Source organism: Zosterops lateralis (genome assembly GCF_965231275.1).
Source record: "Zosterops lateralis genome assembly, chromosome: 22".
In the NCBI taxonomy this organism is placed as follows: domain Eukaryota; kingdom Metazoa; phylum Chordata; class Aves; order Passeriformes; family Zosteropidae; genus Zosterops; species Zosterops lateralis.
Window position 1 is genome coordinate 6,374,484 of NC_139782.1, and position 14,048 is coordinate 6,388,531.

Below are 14,048 nucleotides of genomic sequence, written 5' to 3' on the forward strand. Positions count from 1 at the left end.
ATTTTTTTGAGTGGGGAAAAGTGGGAAATAAATTAGGAAAACAGGGATAAAAAATGGATTTTTTGAGTGGGGAAAATCAGGATTAAAAAAGGGTTTGTGAATGGGGAAAAATAGAGAAAAAAAGGATATTTTTTGAGTGGGGAAAACTGGGATATTAAAAGTATTTTTTGAGTGGGGAAAAATGAGATTAAAAAGGGGTTTTGAGAGGGGAAAATCAGGATTAAAAAAGGGTTTGTGAATGGGGAAAACTGGGAGAAAAAAGGATTTTTTGAGTGGGGAAAACTGGGAAATAAATTGGGAAAAGAGGGATGAAAAAATGAGAAAAAAGGATTTTTTGAGTGGGGAAAACTGGGATAAAAAAATGGTTTGTGAGTGGGGAAAACTGGGATACAAATTGGAGAAAATCGGGATAGAAAAGGATCTTTTGAGTGGGGAAAAAAGGAGAAAAAAGGAATTTTTTGAGTGGGGAAAACCGGGATAAAAAATGGTTTGTGAGTGGAGAAAACTGGGATAGAAATTGGAGAAAATCGGGATAGAAAAGGATTTTTCATTGGGGAAAACGAGGAGAAAAATGGACTTTTTGAGTGGGAAAAACTGGGAGAAAAAAAAGGATTTTTTGGGTGAGAAAAATTGAGAATGAAAAGGGGGTTTTGAGTGAGAAAACTGGATTTTGGGCTCTGGTTTCCAAGCAACAAAAACATCTCCAGGGGCTGATGCCTGAATTTGGAAATTGTTCCAAAAATAATAAATAAGAATTGATTATTATAGAATAATGATAAATAATATCTAGAAATAAATAATTATGATTTATATAAGAGATTATTTTATAATAATTATAAGTAATAATAATTTAATATATATTTAAATATAATTTATATAATGTAATATATATTTTAATATAATTTTTCAGCCCCTCTTGAGGATAAAAACTTTCTGCTTTTCTCCTCCTCAGCTGCTGAAATGTCCAGGGGAAATTGTTACAAAAATAATAAATAATAATAATTATTATTTATTATTGATTGAGATATTTTATTGAGATAAATATTAATTTAAAATAATTTTTCAGCCCTCCTGAGGATAAAAACAGTCTTTTTTTTCCTCCTCCTCAGCTGCTGAAATGACCCTGGAAATTATTACAATAGTAATAATAATAATAATAATAATAATAATAATATATTATATATAATAATATATGTTATAATATAATAATAATATAATAATACAATAATGATTCATATAAATAATAATATAAATAATCATTATATTATAGTATTATTTTTATAAGTAATAACAATTATATAAATAATATGTGTTTATATATAATATATAATATTATAATATTATATGATAATTATAATATCTAATATAATAATTATATTATATAATATATATAATATATGTAATTTTATATATAAATATGTTTATATATATTATATAAACATATTTATTTATATATTATATATTATATGTTTATATATTATATAAATAATATATCTTTATATATTATATAAATAATATATGTTTATATATTATATAAATAATATATGTTTATATAAATAAACAATTATATAAATAATAATAATAAATTATTATTATTATTAATTACTACTGGGTTAAATAAAATCCGTGTGCTGAGGACAATCCATTGCTCACCAAGCCACAACAACTCCAGATTTTTTAAATTTTCTTTTTCAGATTTCTCTCTTTTTGTTTGATCCTAAAAATCCCATCAGAATTTAAATTCCTGCCCTGTTTTATTTTTAATTCCCCAGGATTTTTCCTACGATGAGTCCAAGGTGGAATTCAACGTGGACGCCCCCAATGGGGTGGTGATGGAGGGTTACCTGTTCAAACGGGCCAGCAACGCCTTCAAAACATGGAACAGGTACAGGACACACCATTTATAATTCATTTATCAGTTTAATAATTAGCAATTTAATTAATTTATTTCATTTATTTTTCGTTTAATTTCTTTCATTTATTAATAATTTAATTAATTTATTTCAGTTATTATTCGTTTAATTAATTTATTTCATTTATTTTTCGTTTAACTTATTTCATTTATTATGCATTTAATTAATTTATTTCATTTATTATTCATTTCATTAATTTCATTTATTATTTATTTTATTTATTTCATTTATTATTCATTTAATTAATTTATTTCATTTATTATTAATTTCATTTATTTATTTCATTTATTATTCATTTATTTAATTTGTTATTAATTAAATTTATTTCATTTATTATTAATTTAATTAATTTGTTTCAGTTATTATTCGTTTAATTAATTTCATTTATTATTTATTTTATTTATTTCATTTATTATTAATTTAATTAATTTATTTCATTTATTATTAATTTCATTTATTTATTTCATTTATTATTCATTTATTTAATTTATTATTAATTAAATTTATTTCATTTATTATTAATTTAATTAATTTGTTTCAGTTATTATTCGTTTAATTAATTTCATTTATTATTTATTTTATTTATTTCATTTATTATTCATTTAATTAATTTAATTTCATTTATTATTTATTTTATTTATTTCATTTATTATTCATTTAATTAATTTATTTCATTTATTATTCATTTAATTAATTTATTTCAGTTATTATTAGTTTCATTTATTTATTTCATTTATTATGCGTTTAATTAATTTGTTAAATTTATTATTAGTTTAATTAATTTATTTCAGTTATTAATTTAATTAATTACATTTATTTTTCGTTTAATTAATTTATTTCAGTTATTATTAATTTATTTCATTTATTCGTTTAATTAATTTATTCCATTTATTATTAATTTAATTAATTTATTTCATTTATTATTAATTTAAGTAATTTGTTTCATTTAATATTAATTTAATTTATTTATTTCATTTATTATTCATTTAATTAATTTATTTCATTTATTATGCATTTAATTAATTTATTATTAATTTAATTATTTCATTTATTATTCATTTAATTAATTTATATCATTCATTATTAATTTCATTATTTTATTTCATTTATTATTCATTTAATTAATTTATTTCATTTATTTATGCCAAAAAATGATAATTTTTCATGGGAAAAATGTTGTTTTTTTCACGTCCTGCTGTCTGTCTGTCTGTCTGTCCGTCCTCCCAGGAGATGGTTTTCCATCCAGAACAGCCAACTCGTCTACCAGAAGAAATTAAAGGTCAGTGAGGCAAAAAAGGAATTTGCAGGATTTGGGGAGGAATTTGGAGGGTTTGGGCAGGACTTTGGAGGGTCTGGGCAGGAGGAACTTTGGAAGATTTAGGAAGGAATTTGGAAAGTTTGGACAAAAACGGAATTTATAGGATTTGGGGATGAGTTTGGAGGGTTTGGGCAGGAGGAACTTTGGAGCATTTGAGCAGGAATTTGGAAGGTTTGGGCAAAAAGAGGAGTTTGTAGGATCTGGGAAGGAGCAAGTTTGAAGGATTTGAGAAGAATTTTGGAGGTTTTGAGAAGAATTTTGCAGGATTCGGGCAGGAGGGACTTTGGAGCATTTGGGAAAGAATTTGGCAAGTTTGGACAAAAACGGAATTTGCAGGATTTGGGGAGGAATTCGGAGGGTCTGGGCAGGAAGAAATGTAGAATATTCGAGAAGAATTTTGGAGGTTTTGAGAAGAATTTTGCCGGATTTGGGCAGGAGGAACTTTGGAGCATTTGGGAAAGAATTTGGCAAGTTTGGACAAAAAGGGAATTTATAGGATTTGGGGATGAATTTGAAGGCTCTGGGCAGGAATTTGGAAAGTTTGGTCAAAAAAGGAATTTATAGGATTTGGAGATGAGTTTGGAGAGTTTGGGCAGGAGGAACTTTGGAGGATTTGGGAAGGAATTTGGAAGGTTTGGACAAAAAAGGAATTTGTAGGATTTGGGGAGGAATTTGGAGGGTTTGGGAAGGAGCAAGTTTGAAGGATTTGAGAAGAATTTTGGAGGTTTCGAGAAGAATTTTGCAGGATTCAGGCAGGAGGGACTTTGGAGGATTTGGGAAAGAATTTGGCAAGTTTGGACAAAAAGGGAATTTGCAGGATTTGGGGAGGAATTCGGAGGGTCTGGGCAGGAAGAAATGTAGAATATTCGAGAAGAATTTTGGAGGTTTTGAGAAGAATTTTGCCGGATTTGGGCAGGAGGAACTTTGGAGCATTTGGGAAAGAATTTGGCAAGTTTGGACAAAAAGGGAATTTATAGGATTTGGGGATGAATTTGAAGGCTCTGGGCAGGAATTTGGAAAGTTTGGTCAAAAAAGGAATTTATAGGATTTGGGGATGAGTTTGGAGAGTTTGGGCAGGAGGAACTTTGGAGGATTTGGGAAGGAATTTGGAAGGTTTGGACAAAAAAGGAATTTGTAGGATTTGGGGAGGAATTTGGAGGGTTTGGGAAGGAGCAAGTTTGGAGGATTTGAGGAGAATTTTGGAGGTTTCGAGAAGAATTTTGCAGGATTCAGGCAGGAGGAACTTTGGAGGATTTGGGAAGGAATTTAGAGGGTCTGGGCAGGAGTTTGAAGGTTTCAGGCAGGAGGAACTTTGGAAGATTTAGGAAGGAATTTGGCAAGTTTGGACAAAAAAGGAATTTGCAGGATTTGGGGATGAGTTCGAAGGCTCTGGGCAGGAATTTCCCAATTATGCCCCAACCCCAGGAACCCCAAAAACCCCCCAAAAACCCCTCATTTTTCCCCCCAGGACGTGCTGACGGTGGTGGTGGAGGACCTGCGGCTCTGCTCCGTCAAACCCTGCGAGGACATCGAGAGGAGGTTCTGCTTCGAGGTCGTGTCCCCCACCAAGTGAGTCTGGCGTGGCCTTGGAGCAGAAATTTTACTGAATTTTTAATGGGAGAGGCCAAAAATCACTCAGGGAATTGTTCAGACATCACCATAACCTGGATCTGATTGCAAAATTATATATATTAAATTATTGATATGATATATATTGTATATATACAATATATATACAATATATTAAATTATTGATATGATAAATATGATATATATTAATATATTATATATTATATATTATATATTATATTTTTATATAATATATGTAATATTATTATATATAATATATTATATATTTATATTATATATATTATATAATATGTATTTTATATATATAATATATTATATATAATATATAATTATATATTATATAATATATTAATTATTGTTAGTTTAACTTAATTTAATTTATTTTAATTTAATTAACTATTGCTAATTTATTGTTAATTGGCAATCCCCACTTTTAGAATTTTTTAAAAACAATTTCCAGACCTGCCTGGAGAGTTTGGGTTGGGAGATTATTCATAATTTAATTTAATTTAATTTAATTAACTATTGATGATTTATAGTTAATTGGTAACGCCCAGTTTTAGAATTTTAAAAAACAATTTCCAGACCTGCCTGGAGAGTTTGGGTTGGGAGATTATTGCTAATTTAATTTAATTTAATTAACTATTGCTAATTTATAGTTAATTGGTAATCCCCACTTTTAGAATTTTTTAAAAACAATTTCCAGACCTGCCTGGAGAGTTTGGGTTGGAAGCTCCTCTGGTTGTCCAGAGGACAATTAATCCTTGTGGGGTTAATTTTTGTGGGTCAATTAACACTTGTGGGGTTAATTTTTATGGGTTAATTAATCCTTGTGGGGTGAATTTTTTTCCTGGAAAGTTTGAAGTGGGAACACTCCTGGCTGTCCAGATTTGTGGGTTAATTTTTGTGGGTTAATTAACACTTGTGGGGTTAATTTTTATCGGTTAATTAACCCCTTGTAGGGTGAATTTTTACCTGGAACCTTTGGAGTGGGAACACCCCAACTTTGTAGGATTAATTTTTGCCTGAAGGGGTTGAGGAGGAAACACCCCAACCTTGTTGGGTTAATTCTTACCTGGAAAATTTGGAAAGGGAACACCCCAACCTTGTAGCATGAATTTTTCCCTGGAAAGTTTGGAGTGGGAATACCCCAACCTTATGGGGTGAATTTTTACCTTGAAAATCTGGAAAGGGAACACCCCAACATTGTGAGGTTAATTTTTACCTGGAAAATTTGGAAAGGGAACACCCCCAACCTTATGGGATGATTTTTTTTTCCTGGAAAATTTGGAGTAGGAACACCCCAACCTTGTGGGGTGAATTTTTGCCTGAAGGAGTTGAAGAGGAAACACCCCAACCCCGTAGGGCGAATTTTTTCCTGGAAAATTGGGAGTAGGAACACCCCAACATTGTAAAGTTAATTTTTACCTGGAAAATTTGGAAAGGGAACACCCCAACATTGTAAAGTTAATTTTTACCTGGAAAATTTGGACCGTGACCACCCCAACCTCTTGGGCTGAATATTTTTTTACCCGCCACACCAAGTACACCAAACAACAAACTCCCCCCAAACCTTTGCTATATTTTCTCCCTCTCCCCACCCCATTCCCCGTTGTTCTCCCTCTCCCCACCCCATTCCCCGTTGTTTTTCCCCGTTTTCCAGGAGCTGCATGCTGCAGGCTGACTCGGAGAAGCTGCGGCAGGCCTGGATCCAGGCGGTGCAGGCCAGCATCGCCTCCGCCTACCGCGAGAGCCCCGACAGCTACTACATCGAGGTCAGGGGGAAATTCGGGGGAAATCCACGATTTCCTGATCCTTCCGGTTGTCTGAGGGCTTGGAGGGGTGGCTGGAGTAGGGATTGGGAGATTAAATTGGGGATTTGTTAAAGATTTTCAATAGATGCACATCGGGCGGTCCAGAAGGCGACGCTCAAATTGATGGTCGTGATTTTTTCACACTTTTACAAGTTTGGTTTTGGAGGGGCTGCCTGAAGCAGAGGTTGGACAAAATTAAGAGAATAAATTGGGGATTTGTTGAAGATTTCAATAGATTAGAAGAATAAAAGTGGAAATTTGTTAAAGACTTTCAATAGAAACACCTTGGGCGATCAACATTACACTCAAATTGATGGTCGTGGTTTTTTCACATTTTTATAGTTTTGGTCTGTTTGCTTTTGAAGTGGCTGCCTGGAGCAGAGGTTGGACAAAATTAAGAGAATAAATTGGGGATTTGTTGAAGATTTCAATAGATTAAGAGAATAAATTGGGGATTTGTTAAAGACTTTCAATAGAAACACCTTGGGCGATCAAGGTCACACCCAAGTTGATGGTCGTGATTTTTTCGTACTTTTACAAGTTTGGTTTTGGAGTGGCTGCCTGGAGCAGAGGTTGGATGAGATTGAGAGAATAAATTGGGGATTTGTTGAAGACTTTCAATAGATTAAGAGACTAAATTGAGGATTTCTTAAAGATCTTCAATAGAAACACTTTGGGCAGTCAGAAGGTCACACCCAAAATGATGTGGTCATAATTTTTTCACACTTTTAGAAGTTTGGCCCATTTGCAGATTGGGGTTTAATCCTCCAATTCCAGCTTCAGGCAATGAAGGAATTTACCCCAAATTTGCTGCCCCCAACTCACTTTTATTTCAATTTCTCAGGGCCTGAGGCAGTGAGGTGTCCTCAATTCCCAGGCCTGGAGAGGAATTGTTTTATCTGAAAATAAAATATAAAGACAGCAGCTCACACTCAATATGGAGTTTAGAATTCCACACTAAAGAACTATCAATTATTAAATTCAGGATTAAATAAAGAGCAGGACTAAAAATACATGAAATATATAAAAATCTAAAATCCTAAAATACCACCCCACTCTTTAGAGCCACTCCAAGGCATCAAACCCAGCCGAGTTTTCTCTCCTCAAGGTATTAATACCTTGATTTGTTTTGTCTTTTCCCTGCAGAGGCTGGACAGAACAGCCTCCCCCTCCACCAGCAGCATCGACTCGGCCACGGATTCCCGGGAACGGGGTGGGAAAGGGGAAACCATCCTGCAGAGGGTGCAGAGCATCCCTGGCAACGAGCAGTGCTGTGACTGTGGGCAGCCTGACCCTCGCTGGGCCAGCATCAACCTGGGCATCCTGCTCTGCATCGAGTGCTCCGGCATCCACAGGTGCTGATGGGGGTGGGAATACATGGGAATATCCTGGGGGAGATGGGGCAGCATCAACCTGGGCATCCTGCTCTGCATCGAGTGCTCCGGCATCCACAGGTGCTGCTGGGGGTGGGAATACATGGGAATATCCTGGGGGAAATGGGGCAGGGGTGGAGGGCAAGGTTCTGGGGGAAAAATTCCATGAGAAATGGGGCAGGAATGGACTAAAAGATTCCAGGGAAAATGGGCAGGGATGGATTAAAGGATTCCCAGGGAAAATGTCCAGGGATGGATTAAAGGATTCCCAGGGAAAATGGGCAGAAATGGAGTGCAGGATTCCTGGAAAAATGTCCAGAGAAGGATGAAAGATTCCCAAGGAAAATGCCCAAGGATGGAGTGCAGGATCCTGGGATAAATGGCCAGGGATGGACTAAAAGATTCCTAGAAAAATGGGCAGGGATGGAGGGCAGGATCCTGGGGGAAAAATCCCAGGAGAAATGGGGCAGCATCAGCCTGGGCATCCTGCTCTGCATCGAGTGCTCCGGCATCCACAGGTGCTGCTGGGGGTGGGAATCCATGGGAATATCCTGAGGGAGATGGGGAAGGGGTGGACTAAAGGATTCCCAGGGAAAACAGCCAAGGATGGAGTGCAGGATCCTGGGATAAATGGCCAGGGATGGACTAAAAGATTCCCAGGGAAAATGCCCAAGGATGGAGTGCAGGATCCCAGGGAAAACAGCCAGGGGTGGAGTGCAGGATCCTGAGGAAAATTTCCAGGGATGGACTAAAAGATTCCTAGAAAAATGGCCAGGGCTGGAGTGCAACATTCTGAGGAAAATGACCAGGGATGGAGTGCAGGATCCCAGGAAAAATGGCCAGGGATGGAGTGAAGGATTCCAGGGATGAACTAAAAAATTCCCAGGGAAAATGGGCAGGAATGGACTAAAAGATTCCTAGAAAAATGGCCAAGGATGGAGTGCAGGATCCTGGGATAAATGGCCGGGGATGGATTAAAAGATTCCCAGGGGAAATGGGCAGGGATGGAGTGCAGGATCCCAGGAAAAATTTCCAGGGATGGAGTGTAGGATTCTGGGGGAAAAATCCCAGGAGAAATGGGGCAGGATTCCAGGGGAAATGGCCAGGGAGGGATGAAAAGATTCCCAGGGAAAATGGCCAAAGATGGAGTGCCGGATCCCAGGGAAAACAGCCAGGGATGGAGTGCAGGATTTTGGGGGAAAAATCCCAGGAGAAATGGGGCAGGGAGGGATGAAAAGATTCCCAGATTCCCGGCAAAAATGGTCAGGGATGGAGTGCAGGTTTCTGGGGGAAATAGGGAGGAATGGAGTGCAGGATTCCAGGGAAAATGGTCAGGGATGGAGGACAGGATCCTGGGATAAATGGCCAGGATTGGTGAAAAGATTCCAACAGAAAATGGGCAAGGATGGAGTGCAGGATCCCGGGAAAAATGGCCAGGGATAGAGTGAAGGATTCCAGGGATGGACTAAAAAATTCCCAGGGAAAATGGACTGGGCTGGGAGTGCAGGATCTCAGGGATGGGAGTGCAGGATCCCAGGGACAGAGTGCAGGATCTCAGGGACAGAGTGCAAGATCCCAGGAAAAATGATGGAGCTGGAATTGCAGCATTTGCAGAATTTCTGCCGACAGACCCAGCAGGAACCATCCCAGTGTGTGTTTTATATTCCACCCCCTGCTTCAGCTCCCTCTGCACACAGAGAGAATTAAAACCTGCACTAACCTCATTAGGGAAACTCTGAATTTATGGAATTGTGATAATTTTGGGGTTTTTTTTTCTGGCTGAGCAGGAGCCTGGGTGTCCACTGCTCCAAGGTCCGATCCCTCACATTGGACTCCTGGGAGCCAGAGCTGCTCAAAGTGAGTGTTGGATTTTGGGGAGAAACGCTGAGAATTCCCTGGAAAAAAAAAAAAAAAAAAGGGGGAATTTTCCTCACTCGAGGCTTTAACCCCCTCCCTGAATTTTCCTTTTAGCTGATGTGTGAGCTGGGGAACAGCACCATGAACCAGATTTACGAGGCGCAGTGCGAGGAGCTGGGGCTGAAGAAACCAACAGCGGGGAGCTCCAGGTGAGCTGTGCCCCCCAAAATCCAGGGAAAAAAAAAAAAAAAAAAAAAGGAAAAAAAAATCCAGGAATTGCAGGATTTACTCCCAGTTTGGGACCTCCCAAATACCTGAAGCACCTGGGGCTGAACATCTCCTTCCACTCCAAACCCCTCTTGAACCTTTGGGTTGTGATTTGATGCAAATAAAAAAAAAAAAAGAGACATTTTTAAGTTGGAGAAATGGGAATTTTGGGGCTCAGGAGGACAAAACAGCAGCTCCATTTTCTCATGGCTACTTTGAGCAAACCCAGTTCCCTCAGAGGGCTGAAAATGCCTCATTTTAACATTTAAGAACAAAGAATTTTTGTCATCAAGTGGACGAAAAGCCTCAGAGCAGCAGCTCCATTTTCTCATGGCTACTTTGGGCAAACCCAGTTCACTCAGAGACCTCAAAATACCTCATTTTGAAGTTTAAAAAACAGGAATTTTAGTCTTTGGGTGGACAAAACACCCCAATAGAGCAGCAGCTCCATCGCTCATGGTGGCTTTGGGCAAACCCAGTTCCCTCTGCAATGGCAGGTCCAGAGACCTCAAAATGCCTCATTTTAACATTTGTAAAACAGGAATTTTAGCCCTTAGGAGGACAAAACACCTCAGAGCAGCAGCTCCATTTTCTCATGGCTGCTTTGGGCAAACCCAGTTCCCTCTGCAAAGGCAGGTCCAGAGACCTCAAAATACCTCCTTTTAAAGTTTGAGAAATGGGAATTTTTATCATTAAGTGAACAAAACATCAGCTCCACCCCCTCATGGCTTTGGGCAAACCCAGTTCCCTCTGCAAAGGCAGGTCCAGAGACCTCAAAATGCCTCATTTTAAAGCTTGAGAAATGGGAATTTTAGACCTCAAGGCATTTTCAGGTGGACAAAACACCCCAATAGAGCAGCAGCTCCATTTTCTCATGGCTGCCTTGGGTAAACCCAGTTCCCACTGCAAAGGCAGGTCCAGAGACCTCAAAATGCCTCATTTTAACATTTGAAAAAATAAGAATTTTAGGTCTCAGGAGGACAAAACACCCCAATAGAGCAGCAGCTCCATCCCCTCAGACTCCCTTGACCCCCTAAATCCCCATTTCTGCCCCTCAGGCAGGAGAAGGAGGCCTGGATCAAGGTGAAGTACGTGGAGAAGAAATTCCTGCGGAAGCTCCCAGGAGGGGAAGCTCTGGGGGACGTGGAGCGCAAACCCCGCCGGTGGTGTGTCAAAAAGTGCCAGAGGAACAACAGCGGCTCCAGGGCACCCACGGCCCGCAGGAAATACCGCCAGGAGCTGGGGAACACCTGTCCTGCCGTGCTCTCCTCAGGTGAGTGTGAGATACCTGTCCTGCCGTGCTCTGCTCAGGTGAGTGTGGGATAGGGAATACCTGTCCTGCCGTGCTCTCCTCAGGTGGGTTGGGATAGGGAATACCTGTCCTGCTGTGCTCTGCTCAGGTGAGTGTGGGAAGGGAGATAAGAGGGAAGATGAACATATTATTATATTATAGTATAGTATAGTATTGTATTGTATTATATAGTATTTATAAAATATTATATATAATATAGTATAGTATAGTATATTATTGTATTGTATTATATTATATTTATAAAATATTATATATATTATATTATAGTATTGTATTGTATATTATATTTATAGAATATTATATATATAATATAATATAAAATTATACTATTTTATAGTATATATAATACATACACTACATTATATAGTGTATTTTATATATATACTGTATGATATATAATATACATATTTTATATATGTATAATATAATATATATAATATGCATAATATAATATTATACATAATTATATGTATAATATAATATATATTATATAATAGGGTATATAATATGCATATACTATATTATATAGTATATATAATGTATATATTATATGATATGACATATATATTATATATAATGTATATATAGTTTATATTATCTCTAGTATATATACATAGTTTGTATTATATATATAAATATTTATATATACACAATATAAATATGTATTATAAATAAATATATATTATAAATATAAATATATATAATAGATAAATCTATTATAAATACAAATATATATTTTATATATATATATAGTATTCATTCTAATATTCGGTCCCTTTGGTCAGCAGTTTGTGACATTTTGGGTTCTGCCTGCTCAGGGATGACCTTTTTCCCACAGTCCATGACATTTCATGCCATATGAGCCCAGATCTCCAAACCCTTGTGGGAACCACCTCCCTTTTCCCCATCCCTGACCCCAAACCCCCCTGGGGAACTCCTTTCCCCACCCCTGACTGTTCCTGTTCCTGTCCCGTGTGCAGCCGCGGCCACCCTGGAGAGGAAGTTCCGGCGGGACTCGCTCTTCTGCCCCGACGAGCTGGACTCGCTCTTCTCCTACTTCGACACCGGCGCCGGCACCGGGCCCCGCAGTGAGTGTCACCCCCGGCCCATCCCAGTGCCTCCCAGTGCTTCCCAGTCCTTCCCAGTGCCTTCCAGTCCTTCCCTGTCCTTCCCCATCCATCCCAGTTCTCCCAGTGTCCATCCCGGTGTCCATCCCGGTGTCCATCCCTTCTCTCCCAGTGTCCTCCCAGTCTCTCCCAGTGTCCTCCCAGTGTCCTCCCAGTCTCTCCCAGTGCCCTTCCCAGTGCCCCCAGTGCCTTCCATGTGTCCATCCCAGTATCCATCCCAGTGTCCTTCCCAGTCCATTCCAATGTCCTCCCAGTCCCCTTCCCAGTGTCCATCCCAGTTCTCTCCCAGTCCCCTCCCCAGTCCCTCCCAGTCCCCCTCCCAGTCCATCCCAGTGTCCTTCCCAGTGTCCTTCCCAGTGTCCCTCCCAGTGTCCATCCCAGTGTCCATCCCAGTGTCCATCCCAGTGTCCATCCCAGTGTCCTCCCCAGTGTCCTTCCCAGTGTCCCTCCCAGTGTCTATCCCAGTGTCCATCCCAGTGTCCATCCCAGTGTCCCTCCCAGTGTCCTTCCCAGTGTCCCTCCCAGTGTCCTTCCCAGTGTCCATCCCAGTGTCCATCCCAGTGTCCTCCCCAGTGTCCTTCCCAGTGTCCATCCCAGTGTCCCTCCCAGTGTCTATCCCAGTGTCCTTCCCAGTGTCCCTCCCAGTGTCCATCCCAGTGTCCATCCCAGTGTCCGTCCCAGTGTCCATCCCAGTGTCCATCCCAGTGTCCTCCCCAGTTCTCTCCCAGTTCTCTCCCAGTTCTCTCCCAGTGCCTTCCCAGTGCCTTCCCAGTCCATCCCAGTCCATCCCAGTCCTTCCCCATCCATCCCAGTGTCCTTCCCAGTGTCCATCCCAGTGTCCTCCCCAGTGTCCTCCCCAGTGTCCTTCCCAGTGTCCTTCCCAGTTCTCTCCCAGTTCTCTCCCAGTTCTCTCCCAGTGTCTCTCTCAGTGCCTTCCCAGTCCATCCCAGTCCATCCCCATCCACCCCAGTGCCCTCCTAGTGTCCTCCCAGTTTTCCCAGTCCATTCCAGTCCCTTTCATTTTCCTCCCAGTGTCCTTCTCAATGGCCTTCCCAGTGCCTTCCCAGTGTCTTCCCCAGTGCCCTCCCAGTCTATCCCAGTGTCCTCCCAGTGCCCTCCCAGTCTATCCCAGTGTCCTCCCAGTGTCCTCCCAGTGTCCATCCCAGTGCCTCCCCAGTCCCTCCCAGTGTCCTCCTAGTGTCCTTCCCAGTGCCCTCCCAGTCTATCCCAGTGTCCTCCCAGTGTCCTCCCAGTCCATTCCAGTCCCTTCCAATGTCCTCCCAGTTCTCTCCCAGTCCCCTCCTAGTCCCGTCCCAGTTCTCCCAGTGTCCTCCCAGTGCCCCCCCAGTTCTCCCAGTTGTCCCAGTGTCCCTCCCAATGTCCTCCCAGTTGTCCCAGTGCCCTCCCAGTCCCTCCCAGTTGTCGCAGTGTCCCCAGTTCCCAGCCCAGCTGTCCCAGCAGAGGGTGAACACAAATT

At 39.6% G+C, this 14,048-nt stretch overlaps 1 protein-coding gene across 1 annotated transcript in view; it reads left to right on the top strand.

The window, feature by feature from the left end:
- ACAP3 (ArfGAP with coiled-coil, ankyrin repeat and PH domains 3) overlaps positions 1–14,048 on the top strand; it is a 93,764-nt gene that overhangs the window by 67,402 nt on the left and 12,314 nt on the right. Inside the window, exons 11-19 of the mRNA XM_083876713.1 lie at positions 1,773–1,885; positions 3,141–3,192; positions 4,700–4,800; positions 6,485–6,596; positions 7,782–7,990; positions 9,796–9,865; positions 9,980–10,074; positions 11,191–11,405; positions 12,425–12,532. Of these exons, the coding sequence (XP_083732839.1) occupies positions 1,773–1,885; positions 3,141–3,192; positions 4,700–4,800; positions 6,485–6,596; positions 7,782–7,990; positions 9,796–9,865; positions 9,980–10,074; positions 11,191–11,405; positions 12,425–12,532 (1,075 nt within the window). The remainder of the gene's footprint in view (positions 1–1,772; positions 1,886–3,140; positions 3,193–4,699; positions 4,801–6,484; positions 6,597–7,781; positions 7,991–9,795; positions 9,866–9,979; positions 10,075–11,190; positions 11,406–12,424; positions 12,533–14,048) is intronic.